General features: G+C 34.5%; 1 protein-coding gene across 1 annotated transcript in view; it reads left to right on the top strand.

Annotated features, from left to right (window-relative positions):
• The window catches only part of LOC136041401 (neogenin-like), a 48,603-nt gene extending 45,350 nt beyond the window's left edge, over window positions 1–3,253 (top strand). The window contains 1 exon segment of the mRNA XM_065726052.1: window positions 3,139–3,253. Within this exon segment, the coding sequence (XP_065582124.1) occupies window positions 3,139–3,253 (115 nt within the window).
• Window positions 3,254–15,627: the final 12,374 nt, after the last annotated feature.

Here is a 15,627-nt window from a genome sequence, read left to right as displayed (position 1 = left end):
AAAGAGCGGTGTATTGATGAATGGGTAAACCTACTCATATACCTTATAACTTTTGTTCGTTTTCAGCTTTAATGTTGCTACTTACTTTCAGTTAAAAAACTTCTTTTTTAATTTCTGATTGTTTTTTAATAATACTGGAAAATCCGATGCCCCCTTCATTGAAAATGCCCTTCCCCACTGAAAATTACCTCCATCGACAAATCTTTCTCCCCCTTAGCCTCCCCCTACCAAAAAAATCCCCCTGAAAACGTCTGTATGCTTCCCATTAACCAATACTATGTGTAAACGATGGACAAAGTTCCCAACTTTCAGCCCTAATCCCGGGGGCTTTGGGAGATTACGTCATCCTCAAAGACATATCTGTTAGATTTTTAGACTATATTGATCATATTGGCTATCTCAAAGTTTTGAATAGGTACTTTGGGGAAAATTAGTGTGGGAGGGGGCCTAGCTGCCATCCAATTTTCTTGGTCACTCAAAAAAGGCACTGTTCGAGTCAGCCTTGGACAAGCAAAGATAAAACAAAAGTCAATTTTTTTAAATAAAAAAAAAACACATCAAACGAGGCAATGTTCAAGAAACCAGAAAAGAGCAAAAACGCCTAGCAATAAGAAAAAAAGGGATTGTAGCTAATCCATTTTTTGGGATTATAAGAGAAGGTGAAAAGCAGAATTGATTGACATTAAAACTAAAAGTAATGTATTAGGATGGACTTTTATTACTTGTATTTGATTGGAGTAGCTTAAATACATATAGCTTGATTTTTTTTTGTACGGGAGGGGGATCAATTGTTTTTCGTTTTCCTTAGAACAAAATGTGGTTTTCTTTTCTCTAATTTTAATATTTTTGTTCGTCCATTCTTCTGGTTTCGCATTGCCTTTATTTTTATTCTTTTGTTGCATTGACATAACTAAATAAATAAATCTTAAAACGAATACAGCTTGAATTAAATTTGCAAATCCAGCTGAAAACAAAGACAAATATATTACTAATGTAGCATAAATGAAACACAAAACGAACAGAAACTAAATAAATAATCATAGCAAACAAACACAAAATATGTACTAATACAAGTGAATAAATAAACCTGAAAACAAATAAAGCTCTAATTAAATATGTGAATCAAGACTGAACTGAGCAAAAGTTAATCCAAAGAAGAGTATGGGTACTGCCTCCTTCCCTAACTGTAATTAAATTAAAAAAAAAACAGTTTTTTTTAACTGAAAGTAAGGAGCAACGTTAAAACTGAAAACGAGCAGAAATTATTCTGTATATGAAAGGGGCTGTCTACTCCTAGACACCCCTGCCTTTACGCTAAGGTTTTTACTGTTTTAAAAATTCGAGTTGTAACAAAGAGTCAAACTTTGGCGTAAAGACCATGGATTATCGTTTAAAATTTTTTTTTTTGTTTCATTTCTGAAAATTTTTGAATTAATGCAGGTTCGGATTTTGGCTCACCGAACATGAATAACTAAAACTAAATTTGCTTATTAATTTTACTTTTTTTTACTAATAACTAATAACCTAAGTTTGATTTTTTGTTCCACTTATTTAAGATTTACTCCTGAATCGCAAAGGCTATTTAATCAAGGCAAAGAGTGAGCTATTGAGGAGAGGCATCCCTCCTCAAATGCTAAATATTTTCTCTTCGTATTCAGTTTTAATATTACTCCTTACTTTAAGATGAAAAAAACTTGTTTTTTTTTATTTAACTAATTGATCGTTTTTTAAATAATGTTGAGAAATCCAGTTACCCCTCCGTGGAAATTTCTCTTCCCACACGGGAAATTTCTCCATGGAAAGATTCTCCCACGTAACTGAGATTCACGATATTTATGCGGAACTAATTTTGTAGGGCATAGCAACAGAACAACCAAAGAAGTCGAAACTAGTTTTATGAAAATGTAAGACATAAGTTGAGCAATTCCCAAATGACTGAAATGAAGGGAGGAATGAAACAACAGGATTGGCCAGAAAATAACACAAACAAATTATTGCTTATGTCGGCCATTATTTTAAGAAATTCTGATTTTAGCGTAAAGAGCGAGGTATTGACAAGGGGGTGATCTTACTCATATATGCAATATGGGGGGTTAACCACGTCGTCAATACATCGTTCATTACACAAAAGCTCGAATTTTGCACAAATTCTTTAAGAATGAAACCTAAATCACAAAGGCTGTTTAACTAGGATAAATAGCTCCTTTGAAATTACTAAAAAATAACTTTAGCGTAAACAGCAGGGTATTGACGATGGGACGAAACCCCTTCATATACGTAATAATTTCTTTTTCTATTAAGTTTTAATATTACTCCCTACTTTCTGTTGAAAAAACTTGCTTTTTAAGTATAATTTCAGATCGTTTTTGAAATAATGCTAGGATATCCAGCACCCCTTCACAGAAATTATCTTCCACAATGAAAATTCCTCCATGAAAAGGTCCTCCTGAATAACCTAATCCTACCACTCCCCCCCCCACCAGAAAAATCCCCCATGACATCATCTGTATACTTAGCATTTTTTTTTCTCTGAGTAAGTGACTCGTTTATTTTCCCCCTTCTTTACAGGCCAAAGAGCCTTTGGGTAAATAGTAAAATGTAATATTGTATGTGTGGTTTTCGATGAATAAATCTTATCTTATTTAATAAAACACAATATGTAATCAATAAGCAAAGTTCACATCTTGCAGCGTTTCCCCTGGGGACTGTGGGGGATTATGTCGTCCTTAAAGACACTAGTCATTGGACATTTCGACTATGCTGAACTAAATGGCTATCTCAAAATTTTGACCCGGTGACTTGGGGGAAAAATGAGCGTGAGAGGGGCCTAGCTGCCCTCCAATGTTTTGTTCACTTAAAAAGGGCCCGAAGATATTTTGACTATCCTGAACAAAATGATTATCTCAAAACTTTGATCCAGTGACTTCGGGAAAAAAGAGCGTGGGATGGGGCCATCCCCCATGGTTTCAGCTATTTTGGCCATTGTAGGTGTAATAGGAATATTTCACAGTTTATCAAAAGAGTTTGGACTTTGAATGCTATCTGGTGGATTGGGTAATAGCCAAATACAACGTTTTAAAAGTATAGACAGCGCTAAGGGTTAAATATACTGAATTTTTTGGTTTTTTTCATTTATAGGTTTTTTATTTATTACTGTCATATAAGGGTACAAATGGAGACTTTAGAAGTCAAGTTTTACGCAATGTGCATCATCATAGAAGAAATACACGCGTTAAAGGACAAATACAATTAAATATGAATGACGCCTCGGTATCTATTGCAGAATCGGTAGTGATAGGCTATATACTGAAAATAGAATAGGCTACTGTCTTTCTGAGAATTTTATGTCTCAGAAATAGACACCTATAACTTATACTTTAAGATTAATGTTCTTCCGTTTAAAATTTGTTGAAAAATATTTAAAAATAATTATTATGATGGTAAAGCGACAATGCCAAATTACAGTAATTACATTTTTAAATGGAAGATTTAAAAAAAAAAATTATTCTACCAAAGCCTTCATAAAAGAATCAGGTATCACGATTGTATTGCTTTACGAAACAAATACTGGAGATAATACTCTTAAGGTGTATTGCCCCAAAAAATGGGATTAAAAATGGGAAAAATCTTAATTTTTTCTTATCCTTGGCAAGCTTGAGAGACATAGTTAGCCATTAGTGAATCGTTGGAAAATAGTGAAGATTGATGAAGCAAAAACCCAAAAGGGGAAATAATATAAAACAGAGGTTGAATTGTCTATAGATCTCGGGTCTCTGGGGGTCTAGTGATACTGTAAATATTTCATATAAAGTTGTTTTTCTGCTTTATTGAAGCTAGAATAGTTTTTTTTTTATCCATGGTTTCTTTGGAAAATTTCAATTAGAGTTTATTCTTCGCAAGGGACATGTTTAATTCATTACATTCGTCACTATATCACTGAATAGGTCATATGCTGTATTTTGATACTTTTCCAATATTACAAGCGAGAAATTTGTTTCATCCATGACATTTGCAAAACTCTTTAGGTTTTTATTTTTCAAATCACGGTAAAACGAAGCCCTTTTATTTTTTTTCTGTGACTGATTTAGTTTTATTTTACTAAAAGAGGAGGAAAAAGTTTCAGTGTGTGTATTTCTTCTATGATGATACACATTGTGTAAAACTTGACTTCTAAAGTCTCCATTTGTACCCTTATATGACAGTAATAAATGAAAAACCTATAAATGAAAAAACCCAAAAAAATCAGTATATTTAACCCTTAGCGCTGTCTATACTTTTAAAACGTTGTATTTGGCTATTACCCAAGCCACCAGATAGCATTCAAAGTCCAAACTCTTTTGATAAACTGTGAAATATTCCTACTACACCTACAATGACCAAAATAGCTGAAACTTGGAAAAAAACCAAGAGAAAGTGACGAGGCAGTGGAGAGAAACGCTTTAGTAGGAAAGAAGTTGTAAATTCCAATGGGAGAGTTCAAGTCAGTGAAATAAAACGTGATAGGTGCCTTAAACCAGTACAACTGTGCAAACTCACCCCTGTACTCTCTCGTGCCGACTTAGCCCTTGCTTATGAAGGAGATAAAATAATTCTACCATACCTGGCGCCACAAATCTTGACGTGCAGAAATCAATTTCTGAATTTCCTCTTGAGCAATACTTGCTTTGTAACTAACCAAGTTCCTGAACTTGATGTAATTCTTAAACAGAAAAATTTCCAAATCAAAGAAAAAAAGAGACTTGGTAAATGACCGAGGAGCTCTGTAGCATTACTGGCTAAAAGCTTTTTTTGATCACAAGAACTGAAAGAATCGGTGGAGGCACTGGTAATTATGTCCGAGCCGATATCCTTAGCAAACTACTGAGTCAACTTTCGGATCCTAGTCATAAGGTGATTCGGGTGCAATGCATGCCAAGAAATCTTCCTAGAGACGTTTGCTATTTAATATTTGCAAGTATTTATTACCCTGAAAGTGCATAAAATAGATGGAAGCTACATTCCTACCTTCAAACCTAACCTGTTGATGGTCAACAACAGCAGTATAGCCGTCCAGGATTATCCATCTTTGGTATGTTAGCTAGACAAAAGACAATTGGTTGCCTCTGAACTAAGCCTTACTCAGGCTTACCCTAAGCCAAGTATTAGGGATGCTTACCCATATCAGATGTAGCACCTGGATCTTACATTAAAAAATGCTAAAGAAAAATGCTAAAAAAATGCTAAAGCTAAGGCGTATGATTTTCAATGTACGCAAAATATTTAGAGTGCATCCCATCAAGACATTTATAAAAAGTGCATATGCCAAACAACGGATAACCCGAGTAATTAAACTGCTCAAAAAAAAAAATGCCATCTTGTATCCATAAATGATAGCGTTGGAGCTAAAATGCTTAGAAACAAGATCATGTAGCACTATTAAGCCACACGCAAGGTGTTCGGTTGGTCCCTTCGTAACTCAGCTATCTCCAAAGATCCACGGAAGATTTATCAATTGGTCTGAAAAACAAAACAGGAAACTGTCATCCTGTATCAGAATTTTGTCAGATGACGGCACCCGAGTTTTGCCCAATGACATTGACATTTTTTTTTTACCATAATGTATTCCACTTTCCCAGGCCTAGAAAATAAAAAAGTGGAATTGTTACTTTCCAAGTTCGCAGACAAAGGTGAAATTACTATCTGTGAGTGTGAAGTATACAAAAAGTTTTGAAAACTGAGAATATCAAGCTCCTCATTTTCTAGAGAGCTTCCAATCCATTTGACACGGAAGCTTGCTTTATTCATTGCAAAGCAGCTAGCAAATGTCATAATCGTATGATTTATTGAAATGGTAGCTTCTTAGTGCAAGAAATTTCGTTTATTGTAAAGTTATTCCCAAATCAAAGCTTAAAATTCTTGTAATGAATTGCGACCAATATCAATTATGCCAGTTCTCACCATTATCACAGATACTTCATCTTGAAAGAACTTCTAAAATAGTTTAAAGACGACATGTACCCTTTCCAGTGCGGTTGTCTAAAGAAATACAACACTGCAGTTTACTTAACTCGCAGATATAGTATATTCTAATAGCTTGATAATAGTAACACATGTGTTTACCTTGTACCATCAGACTTTCGGAAAGTGTTCAACCGTATTTGCCGCTTTCTTGCAGCCATGAGTATACAAACTAATAGTGCAAACAAACATACTCTAGCTGTTGTTCTGGTTTTTCTGAAAATAAAACATAGAGCTTACTCCCGCTGTTTGAAGGAAAAATTACCTTAAAATAGACAAACATAATGTACGGAGACCCACAAGGGACAAAACTTGATGGCTTCACCTTCATGTGTCTGATTAATTTCATGGTAGCAAATTTTCGTTTTTGACCGGGGGTGGGCTGTCAGTATCCTCATTATATTTTAGCATCTCTTCTGGATAATAATTCTAAGAGTAAAGGAATTTACATTTGAATTTACATTTGTGCTTTAGATCATTTGAAAATATTTGACAGTTTAATTCCTTGCCAGCTTTTTTATTCTCTTTATATTTCAGATGTTGATTTTTTAGTTATTCTGCTTCTATAGTATTGGTATTATTACACTTTCCTTAGTTCGACTTTTTCTCCAAATAGTATTGTTAAAGTTAAAAGAGGTGCAAGACAGGGTGGCATTTCGTCACCTACACTTTTTAGAATTTTCCTTTACGCCGTACTTATGAAAACCTCCTCAACGTATTTTTCTTATCTTAAAGTTTCTTATCTTGCGTATGCTAACGATTCATCATGTTAAGTCAAAATAGGACTGGTCTCTCCAAAATGGTAGCTTCTATGTCTAATACTGTTCCCGGGGTTGACCTTTCGCTAGACGAAGAGAAGTGTGAGTTTCTTTTTTTCGCTTCAACTTCTTTGTCTCCTTTTGATTTTGATCTTTTTCTGTTCTTTCTGCTGATTCTTTTTCGGTGGTTTAGCATAACCCTTACTAATAATCGTTTCAGTTACCGTCAGCACACTGGTCCAGATATATCTAAAAGAATACAATTTGGATGTGGATAGTTATTCCAAATTGAGGGAAATATAATAGACGGGCGCTGGCAAAATTTCACTTCAACTATTGTGGTTATTCAGTCCTTTTACATAGCAGGAATTTTTGCCATCCTGAGATAAAGTAATCTAAAACGAATCCAAAGTAGTTATTTCATACATTGAACGTTTCTTCTTTTCATTCCTGCTTGGAAAGGTAACTGGATTCTAATTAATAAATATGATATATCTGACATAACATAAAAGTTGGAAAAGATACACAGAAACCTCTGAAGCTCTGCTCTTGATCGACTTTTTCCTTCCAATAGTATTGCTAAATATTTTCTCTAGTTAAAATTTTTCTTTTTTGTATCTTTTGTATTCGTTGTGTGTACCTAATTTCTTTTTAGTCCAACTTCTAGTGCTTACTCTACAATGTTTTTTTGGATAACAAACGAATTATTGTTATTATTATATTGTCTTTCTACTTCCTTCGCTATTTGACCGCCATTAGATTGTAAGTCCCATTGCAGCTAAAAAAAAAGACGTTTAGGTTGACCACAGAAGAAACAAATTTAGCCCCTCCCCCTAATATGAACCTTGAAATCCCCCTGCTCCAGCCCCGACGCAAAATTTGAAGCCCATGTTTCCTACATTCTTCTTTCCTTCCCCTAAATGTACCTGAAAGTTTCAACAGCACCCCCAGACCATTTCCGTAATTCCCTATTTTTTTAACGACCCGGATAAAGATAAGGTCTTTCAAATCAGCCCCCCTGAAAAAAAGGTACAGGAAGGAGACTCATCACCCTCCTATCCATGTTTGTACTTAAAAATGACAGCTAAAACTTCCCTTTTTCAGTCAAATCAGCCCCCTTGCAAGTTCTATACACGACCCCTTCCAAAAAAAAAATAATCACATAATCGGACAACCTCCAATTGAAAAACGTATTTTGGCTCTGATCCTTTGTTGGACCCTGTTTTAGGTGAACTAATATTTTTTTTTTCCGTTTTTCTTTCTGTATTTTGTTTCCCTTAGACCAAATGCCTAAATGATCTAAGCTTCGTACCGATAAGAAAGCTTTTTGGCACTTTTGGGCCTAATTTTGTTTTGGGGAGAGGTGGCAGACTATTCCCTGCAGCTCTCTTCTGTAAATTAGGGTTTACTCGGAGTAAGGATATGCGGCTCAAAATCTCAAACTGATCACAAATAAAAAAAAGTTCATAGACCATACCAAACTCTGAAACCCCCTTCTCCCACTTCGAAAATTAGATCCTGTTGACGAAGAGGACGATCCCTGAAAGCTTAGAGCCATTAACACAGTGAATTTTAAGCAAGACCCTTTTTTTAGATTGTGAAAGCTATGCACAACAAACTAGCAATTGGTATTATTTTCAGCCCTTTTCCCCAAGGTTTATATGAGAAGTTAATGTCTAGGGCCATTATTTTTGGCATTTTGGCCACGTCAAACAGGATGGTTAAGTTAAAATTTTAACCAGGTGTCTTGGGGAGTTATAAGATGTCGGGTATTGTCAAAGGGTGTGGGATAACCGCTATTTGCATTCCATTCACTTTTCATGCCATTAACTGGGGGATTAAAACTTTCAATTTTAGGTTGAATGAGTCTTCTAAAAAGTTTTAATATATCGAGGAAGAAATTTATCAATAATTCTTTGAAGACACGCGGTTTTCGATTTTGAGCAGCACTTTTCAAATAGTTCGTGGTAACGAACTGTTAGTAAAGAGCAACACGGCTCAATAGTAACAAAAATAAACAAAAATTGTATATTTATGCATTATTTTCCAGAAAGGTGGAAGCACCCCCTAAAATTCATAGACCTTAAAGGAAATCACACCATCAAATTCAGCGTATAAGAGAACCTTACTGTAGAAATTTCAAGCTCCTGTCAGCACAAATGTGGAATTTTAAATTTTTTCCCACAAGAAAGATCACGGATGCGTGTTTATTTGTTTTTTTCTAGGGGTGACTGTATCGACCGAATGGTCCTAAAACATCGCAAAAGGGCTCATTCTATCTGAAATTTAAAGTCCTTTTGCCCTTTTTAAGTTACCAAAAAAACTACAGTGCAACTAGGCCCCTTCCCATGCTCACCTTTTCCCAAAGTCATCCAATCAAAATTTTTAGACAGCCATTTTGGTGACAAGTCTAATTACTGTGTCTTTGAGGATGACATAATTCCCTACAGTCTTTGGGGAAAGAACTGCAAGCTGTGAGTTTTGCCTGTTGTTTACATATAGTATAGGTAATTGCGAAGCATACGCTTTCAGGGGAAATTTTTTCTAGTGTGGGGCCGAGGGAGGGGGTTATGTGGGAGGATCTTTCCATTAAGAAATACTTCATGGAGAAGTGAATATACCATGAAGGAGGTGCCAGATTTCCCGACAATATTTAAAAAAACGAGCAGATATTAAATAAAATAAAACAAGTTTTTTCAACTGAAAATAAGGAGCAATATTAAAACATGAAACGAACAAGGATTATTCCATATATGAAGGGATTAACCCCCGAGTCAATACCTCGCTCTTTACGCTAAAGTTACTTTTAGTACCTTCAAAAGAGATATTTATTCCAATTAAACGGCCTTGGTGATTCAGGGGTCATTCTTGAAAAAATGGAACGAAATTTGAACTTTAGCGCAAAGAATGAGGTATTGACGAGGGGGATAACCCTTTTATATGCAATTTTCTGTTTGCTTAAGTTTTAATTTTACTCCTTAATTTCAGTTGAAAAACTTGTTTTTTATTTATTTATGTTACAAGAGCACTGCTTCTAATAGTGTGCGCTGTAATTATTGTGCTCTTTTTCTCCATTTTATCTATTTAATTATCGCTCGTACTTCAAAGTGTACTTTCATTTTAGGCTATGGTGAAATAATAGCTTATGAAATTTAAAAAAAAGGAACAAGTTTTAAATAAACGTAAAGGGTGATTTAAAACATCAAACGAGCAGAAATAAAGTCATAAATTAAGGCTTACAACAACCAGAAATTACTCTGAATGAATAAATGAAAATTAAAATGAATGTAAATTAAACCTAATAATCATGACAGTTTTAGAAATATCAGATTATACTATGGATGAAACGAACATGATAAATTGAAAAAAAAAAATTTCTGAGTAAGAGTGTAGATACATTCTTTTTCACCTTTCCAACAATTTGACTCTTGTTTATATTTTACTGAAAAAAAGTACATTTTAAGCGTATTTTCTTTTCTCGTGAAAACATCAAAATACAGAACAACTCAAATATTCAGGAATATCTTTGTTCTTTTTCAAATACTTGCCTACTCGTCGTGTGTTGCTACAACCTGAAAAGAAAGGAAATTCAAGAAAATTCTCACTGGAAAATTCCCCTACGGATAATTCCACCTCCTCTGAAATTTCACCTGCAAAGAAGAATCCCCCCGAAATTTTATCCCTTTGGAATATACTCCTACCCGGGGAAAATTATACCTGAAAATTCCCCTACATTGGAGAATCGAATCCATAACTCGAAAACGTTATAAATCGATCAAGTCTCCTTGTACCCTTTCTAAATAACTTTCCCAACGGAAGATTCTCCCTCAAAGCAATTTCCACCTTGAAAAATCTTCCCTCTGCAGACAATTCAAATTATAATAATTGATTTCTTAAATTTAAAACTACCATTTTTGAAAAATTCTCAGAAAAAACTCTTCTCCACGGACCTTTCCTTTCCTGGACGATCTCCCATCCCACCGAGGAAGGTTGACCCCACCCCCTCAAAGATTTTCTATCATTGGGGAATCGAGTCGATTTATAAAAAAACTGTTAATGCACTTAATCGATGAACTCAATCTTGGATTTTTTTTTATTTCTTTAATAGGTTTAACCAAACACTAAATACAGTTTTCGTTTACCGTAGTTTTTCCTTAATTTGGTAAAAAAATTATTTTGCTCTTATATGTAAAGAACTGGCAAAATATATGCAAATCAACTTCATTTTGACAAATTATCTCTAAGAATCCCGTATAAAATCCTGTGGGCAATCCACGTGTAAAGTACCGTAATGACAGTATTTTCAACACGAAAAATATTTTCGAATTCCGAATTCAGAAAGTATATTGAAAAAGAAATCTTATAATTTTGAATATGTGCCAGGTGTCAGGGTTTATAATTAACTAACCCATTTCTTTAGTATCCAGAAAAGACTAATAATTTAGCCATAAAAAACCAGCAATGGTTGTTTTGAGGGGTCTCTAGTTTCAGTCAGAACGAAAAGCGTGAAGAAGTGCTTTGGGGAATTTTATACCTAAAACATTTCCAAGGTTGTACTCTAAAAGTTCTTCAAGTGTCTTTGCAATCGAATAAATATTATAGTAAGGCACACAGGATGCAGAGTCAAACAGACACACATACAATTCAATTCAACTTATTAATGTAATACGTATAACAAATAAAATACACTGGGTCACCACGGAGAGACAGAGCTCGTGATTGTGGTGACCCAATCAATATTAACAACATAAATAATATTAGTTGAAGATCCAATACTCAAGTTCACGGCCCACCACACAAAGCAGAATAACTAAATAATTACCACAATAACTAAATAACAAAACAATCAAACAAACGCGCACGGAAAATGGCATCATGAGCAATCAGAAACGATGAATTTAAAAAAAAAAAAAATTAATGGTGAAAAGTTTCTTTAAAAAAATTTAAAAGTTCACGTCTTATTATATTAAATGATTTAGTATCATCATATACAGTTTGAAATTTTCTCCATGCGCTTGTTACCATGTTCCTTGGTGAATATCTCGATCGCTCCGTTATAAATCGAGAAGAAATACGCTGGTGTTTATGCCGAGTCTCATAATGATGAAGTTCGCCCTTTCTCCCAAGCATATCAATGGACTGAAAATAAACTGGGAGCATTTGACGGTCATAATTGATTCTAAAAAGCACTGAAGAGAGATTACATAGGCAAAAAATAGGAAGGATATACATTAGCAAATAAAGAGTTCCTGTCGTCGTCTTACCAGGGTATGACGAAGGTGATGGTATTAGATACTTATGTAAAATCCTTAGAGCCCGGTTTTGCACAATTTGTAATGGCCTAAGATGGGTTTAAAATGTTGCCAGATAAACAATAGGACAGTATAATGAATGGGACTAAACTAAAGAAAAATATAACAATCTTAATATTTCATAAGGGAAAAAATGTTGCAACCTATACATGATTCCAACTCCTTGTGCTGCTTTAATTCGTAGACGACCAAGATGACCTTTAAACAAAAGATTATAATCAATCTCCACACCAAGATACCGGGTCGGATTTACTCTTTGGATGCTTATTTTTAGGCCTTCAACACTCACCCTGTCAAATTCAATAGGCTCTTTATAAATGTGGCTGTAAACCGTGAATTTTGTTTTAGCTACGTTTATTGACAATCGATTAGCCTGTAACCACGGAACCAATGCTGTTAAAACTCCCTTAATCTTTTGCTTCAAATCATCTGTGGACTCGACAGCAACAGTTGAAACTGTATTATCAGTAATCAAAATGTTAAGACTTCCCCCGTCAGAAGAGTTGCAAAAACCGTTAATATAAATCAGGAATAGCAAGGGACCAAGTATGGACCCCTGTGGAACGTCAGCCTTTTCTGACTGATGACGAGTCATAGACAAGGAATCATTAATTTGGGTTACCTAATTCTCACCATGTAAATATGATTTCACGAAATTCAGGGCTGGGCCTCTAATACCACAATTATACAGCAATATTTTATGACAAATTGTGTCGAAAGCTTTTTCTAAATCCAAGAAGAACGTCGCAGGAAGAAGCCCTTTATCTAAACATTCATGAATATACTGCAGCGCGGCAAGAACTACATGCTGGGTAGAATGTTCCTTCCGAAAACCAAACTGAAACTTACTGAGAAATTGCCGCGATTCCAAGAACTTGTACACTCTATTGTAAAAACACATTTCAATTACTTTAGGAAACCAGATAATATGGATATTGGCCTGTAATTAGTTGGGCATGCATAATCCCCTCCCCCTTTATGCAACAGAATTATCTTAGCACTTATAAAAAAAACTTGGGAACGTTCCTGTTGAAAATGCAAGGTTAATCAAATGAACCATAATTCTACTAATACTAGGCATAATAGACTAGACAATATTAATCGAAGATCCATCCAGTTGTTGAGAATCACCCTTCTTCTTTAATAGACATATATTCAACAGTTCACCTTCCGTTAAAGGAGTAAAAAATATTGATATATCTGATAAATTCGGTAAATACTTTATAAATCTATAATTACTATTAGAATTTCCTTTAGAAGTCACGTGACTTAGAAGTCACAACCTCTCCAATTGAAGCAAAGTGACCATTAAGGCAATCCGCCACATGAACATCGCCTTTTATAGTTTGTCCAGCTAAATTATATATCTCTATAAGACTCTTTGAAGGCAGGTTTTTACCCAGACAAGAACTTATTAGTTGCCAAGTCTTCTTAGGTGAATTTGAAGCATCCTCAAATGCCTCAAAAAAATATATTTTCTTAGCTCCGCGAATTATTTTTGGTAGATAATTTTCATACTTCTTAAATTGGATTTTATTTGATTCAGATGGGTCCGCCAAAAATAATTTAAACAACTAATTTTTTACACGGATATATTTGAGTAGACCTGGTGTTATCCACGGTTGCTTCGGGACATTATATTTGTTTTTACGAATTTTAACCTCAGGGCAACTATCATCAAGAGCCAGGTGGAATTTTCCTAAAAAAGATTCTGTAACAACATTTAAATTATCGCAATTTAGAAAATTAGACCAATCATTATAAGATGGAATAGCGTTAAGTTTAGATAAATCGATTTATTACCTATTCGTCGTGTAGTTTCAATAAACTTAGCTGACCGTAGCGCCTAATTTACATCAGCTAAAATTGAAAAATGGTCAGAGAAATCGGTCAATACCACTTTCGATGACGTAATTGATCTCATAAGAAAAAATTAATCAATTAATTTTGCTGAAGAAGCAGTCCCACGACTGGGAATATTACATACATGGGAAAAAAGCCTTGAAAACAAAAGGAAATTAGATGCAGATGAATCATTTCCATATTCGATTAGGTCAATATTAAAGTCACCCATTAGCATCACCTCACAACCAGCCAATGACTCTACTAACTTTTCAAAAATAACTAGGAAACTATTAACAGATGACGAAGGTGGCCTGTATACAACACACGCTTGTACAGTTTGTAGCCATAATTTAAATTCAATTGCAATAATTTCACAAAGAATTTCTGTGCTAAGTTGCTTTATATCAGAAAGCCGCCGAAATGAAATTCCTCTTAAATAAAAAAATCCCAAACCCCCTTTACTCTTAGTCGACCGATTTTTGCTTTAAGAACGTAACCAGGAACTTTAACATTCAGCACAGTTATTTCATTCAAAAAAGATTTGCAAACACCAAGACTACTGACAGAGTTGGAAGGGAGTAAAGTAATTATTTCATTCATACTACTCAGAAGACCATGGGTATTATTAAATCCGATTCTGAGATAGCCATTTTATTCAGCGTAGTCGAAAAACCTTATAACTATGTCTTTGGAGACGACATACTCCTCCACAGTCCCCGTGGGAGGGGCTACAAGTTACAAACTTTGACCAGTGCTTACATATAGTAATGGTTATTGGGAAGTGTACAGGTGTTTTCAGGACGATTTTTTGGTTGGGGGAGGGGTTGAGAAGAGGGGGATATACAGGGGGAACTTTCAGGGGTCATTCTTAATGAATTGGGACAAAACTTAAGATTTGGTGTAAAGAGAGAGGTACTGACGAGGGGGCGAACCCTCTCTTATGTGTAATAAAAACATGAGAATAAAAAAATTCTTTGCGTAAGCTAATTTATAAGTTACGTATATCTTTTACTAATAAAAAGATTCGTAAAAAATTAAAAGTTCTAGTTGCCTTTTTAATTAACCAAAAATTGGAGGGCAACTAGGATTCCTCCCCGCTCTTTTTTTTCTCAAAATCATTCGATCAAAATTATGAGAAAGCCATTTAGCCAAAAAAAAAAAATGCAAATTCCTCTGCGGAGAGCCAAAATCAAAGCATGTATTGATTCAAAAACGTTCAGAAATTAAATAAAAAAAACAAGTTTTAAATTTTAATTTCGCTCCTTGCTTTCAGTTGAAAAAACTTGTTTTTTTATTTAATTAGTATGATATGCCGTAAGCTCTCACTAATACTTTCTTAAGCGGGGAGCGTTCTGGTTAAAAGGTAAGTTAATATTATCTTTTTTGACAATTGAGGAATCTTATTTCTTATCTAAGCTTCAGGTGAAATTTCCGTTAATAGAAAATAGATTAAAGCATGCAAGCTTTGTATTTTTAAGGCTTTTCTCTTTTATAAAATCTCATATGGGTTAATAGATTGGAATTCTGAGACAATACTCAACTGTACACCCTACGTTCACAAGAATTTCATTCTCTATGAGTGAAATAGAAATAAAAGTAAACATTTGATTGCATCTCCAAAATTTGTTGTGTTTTTTCTGTGTATTCAGTCGCACATGTTAACATATAAAACTCTTAAAAAAAAAGTGTATTACACACTTTGCAACTAAAAGGCT

Source organism: Artemia franciscana, unplaced genomic scaffold (genome assembly GCF_032884065.1).
Source record: "Artemia franciscana unplaced genomic scaffold, ASM3288406v1 PGA_scaffold_200, whole genome shotgun sequence".
Lineage (NCBI taxonomy): Eukaryota > Metazoa > Arthropoda > Branchiopoda > Anostraca > Artemiidae > Artemia > Artemia franciscana.
Note: the sequence above shows the minus strand (reverse complement) of the source record. Positions and strands in the feature narration are given on the sequence as shown.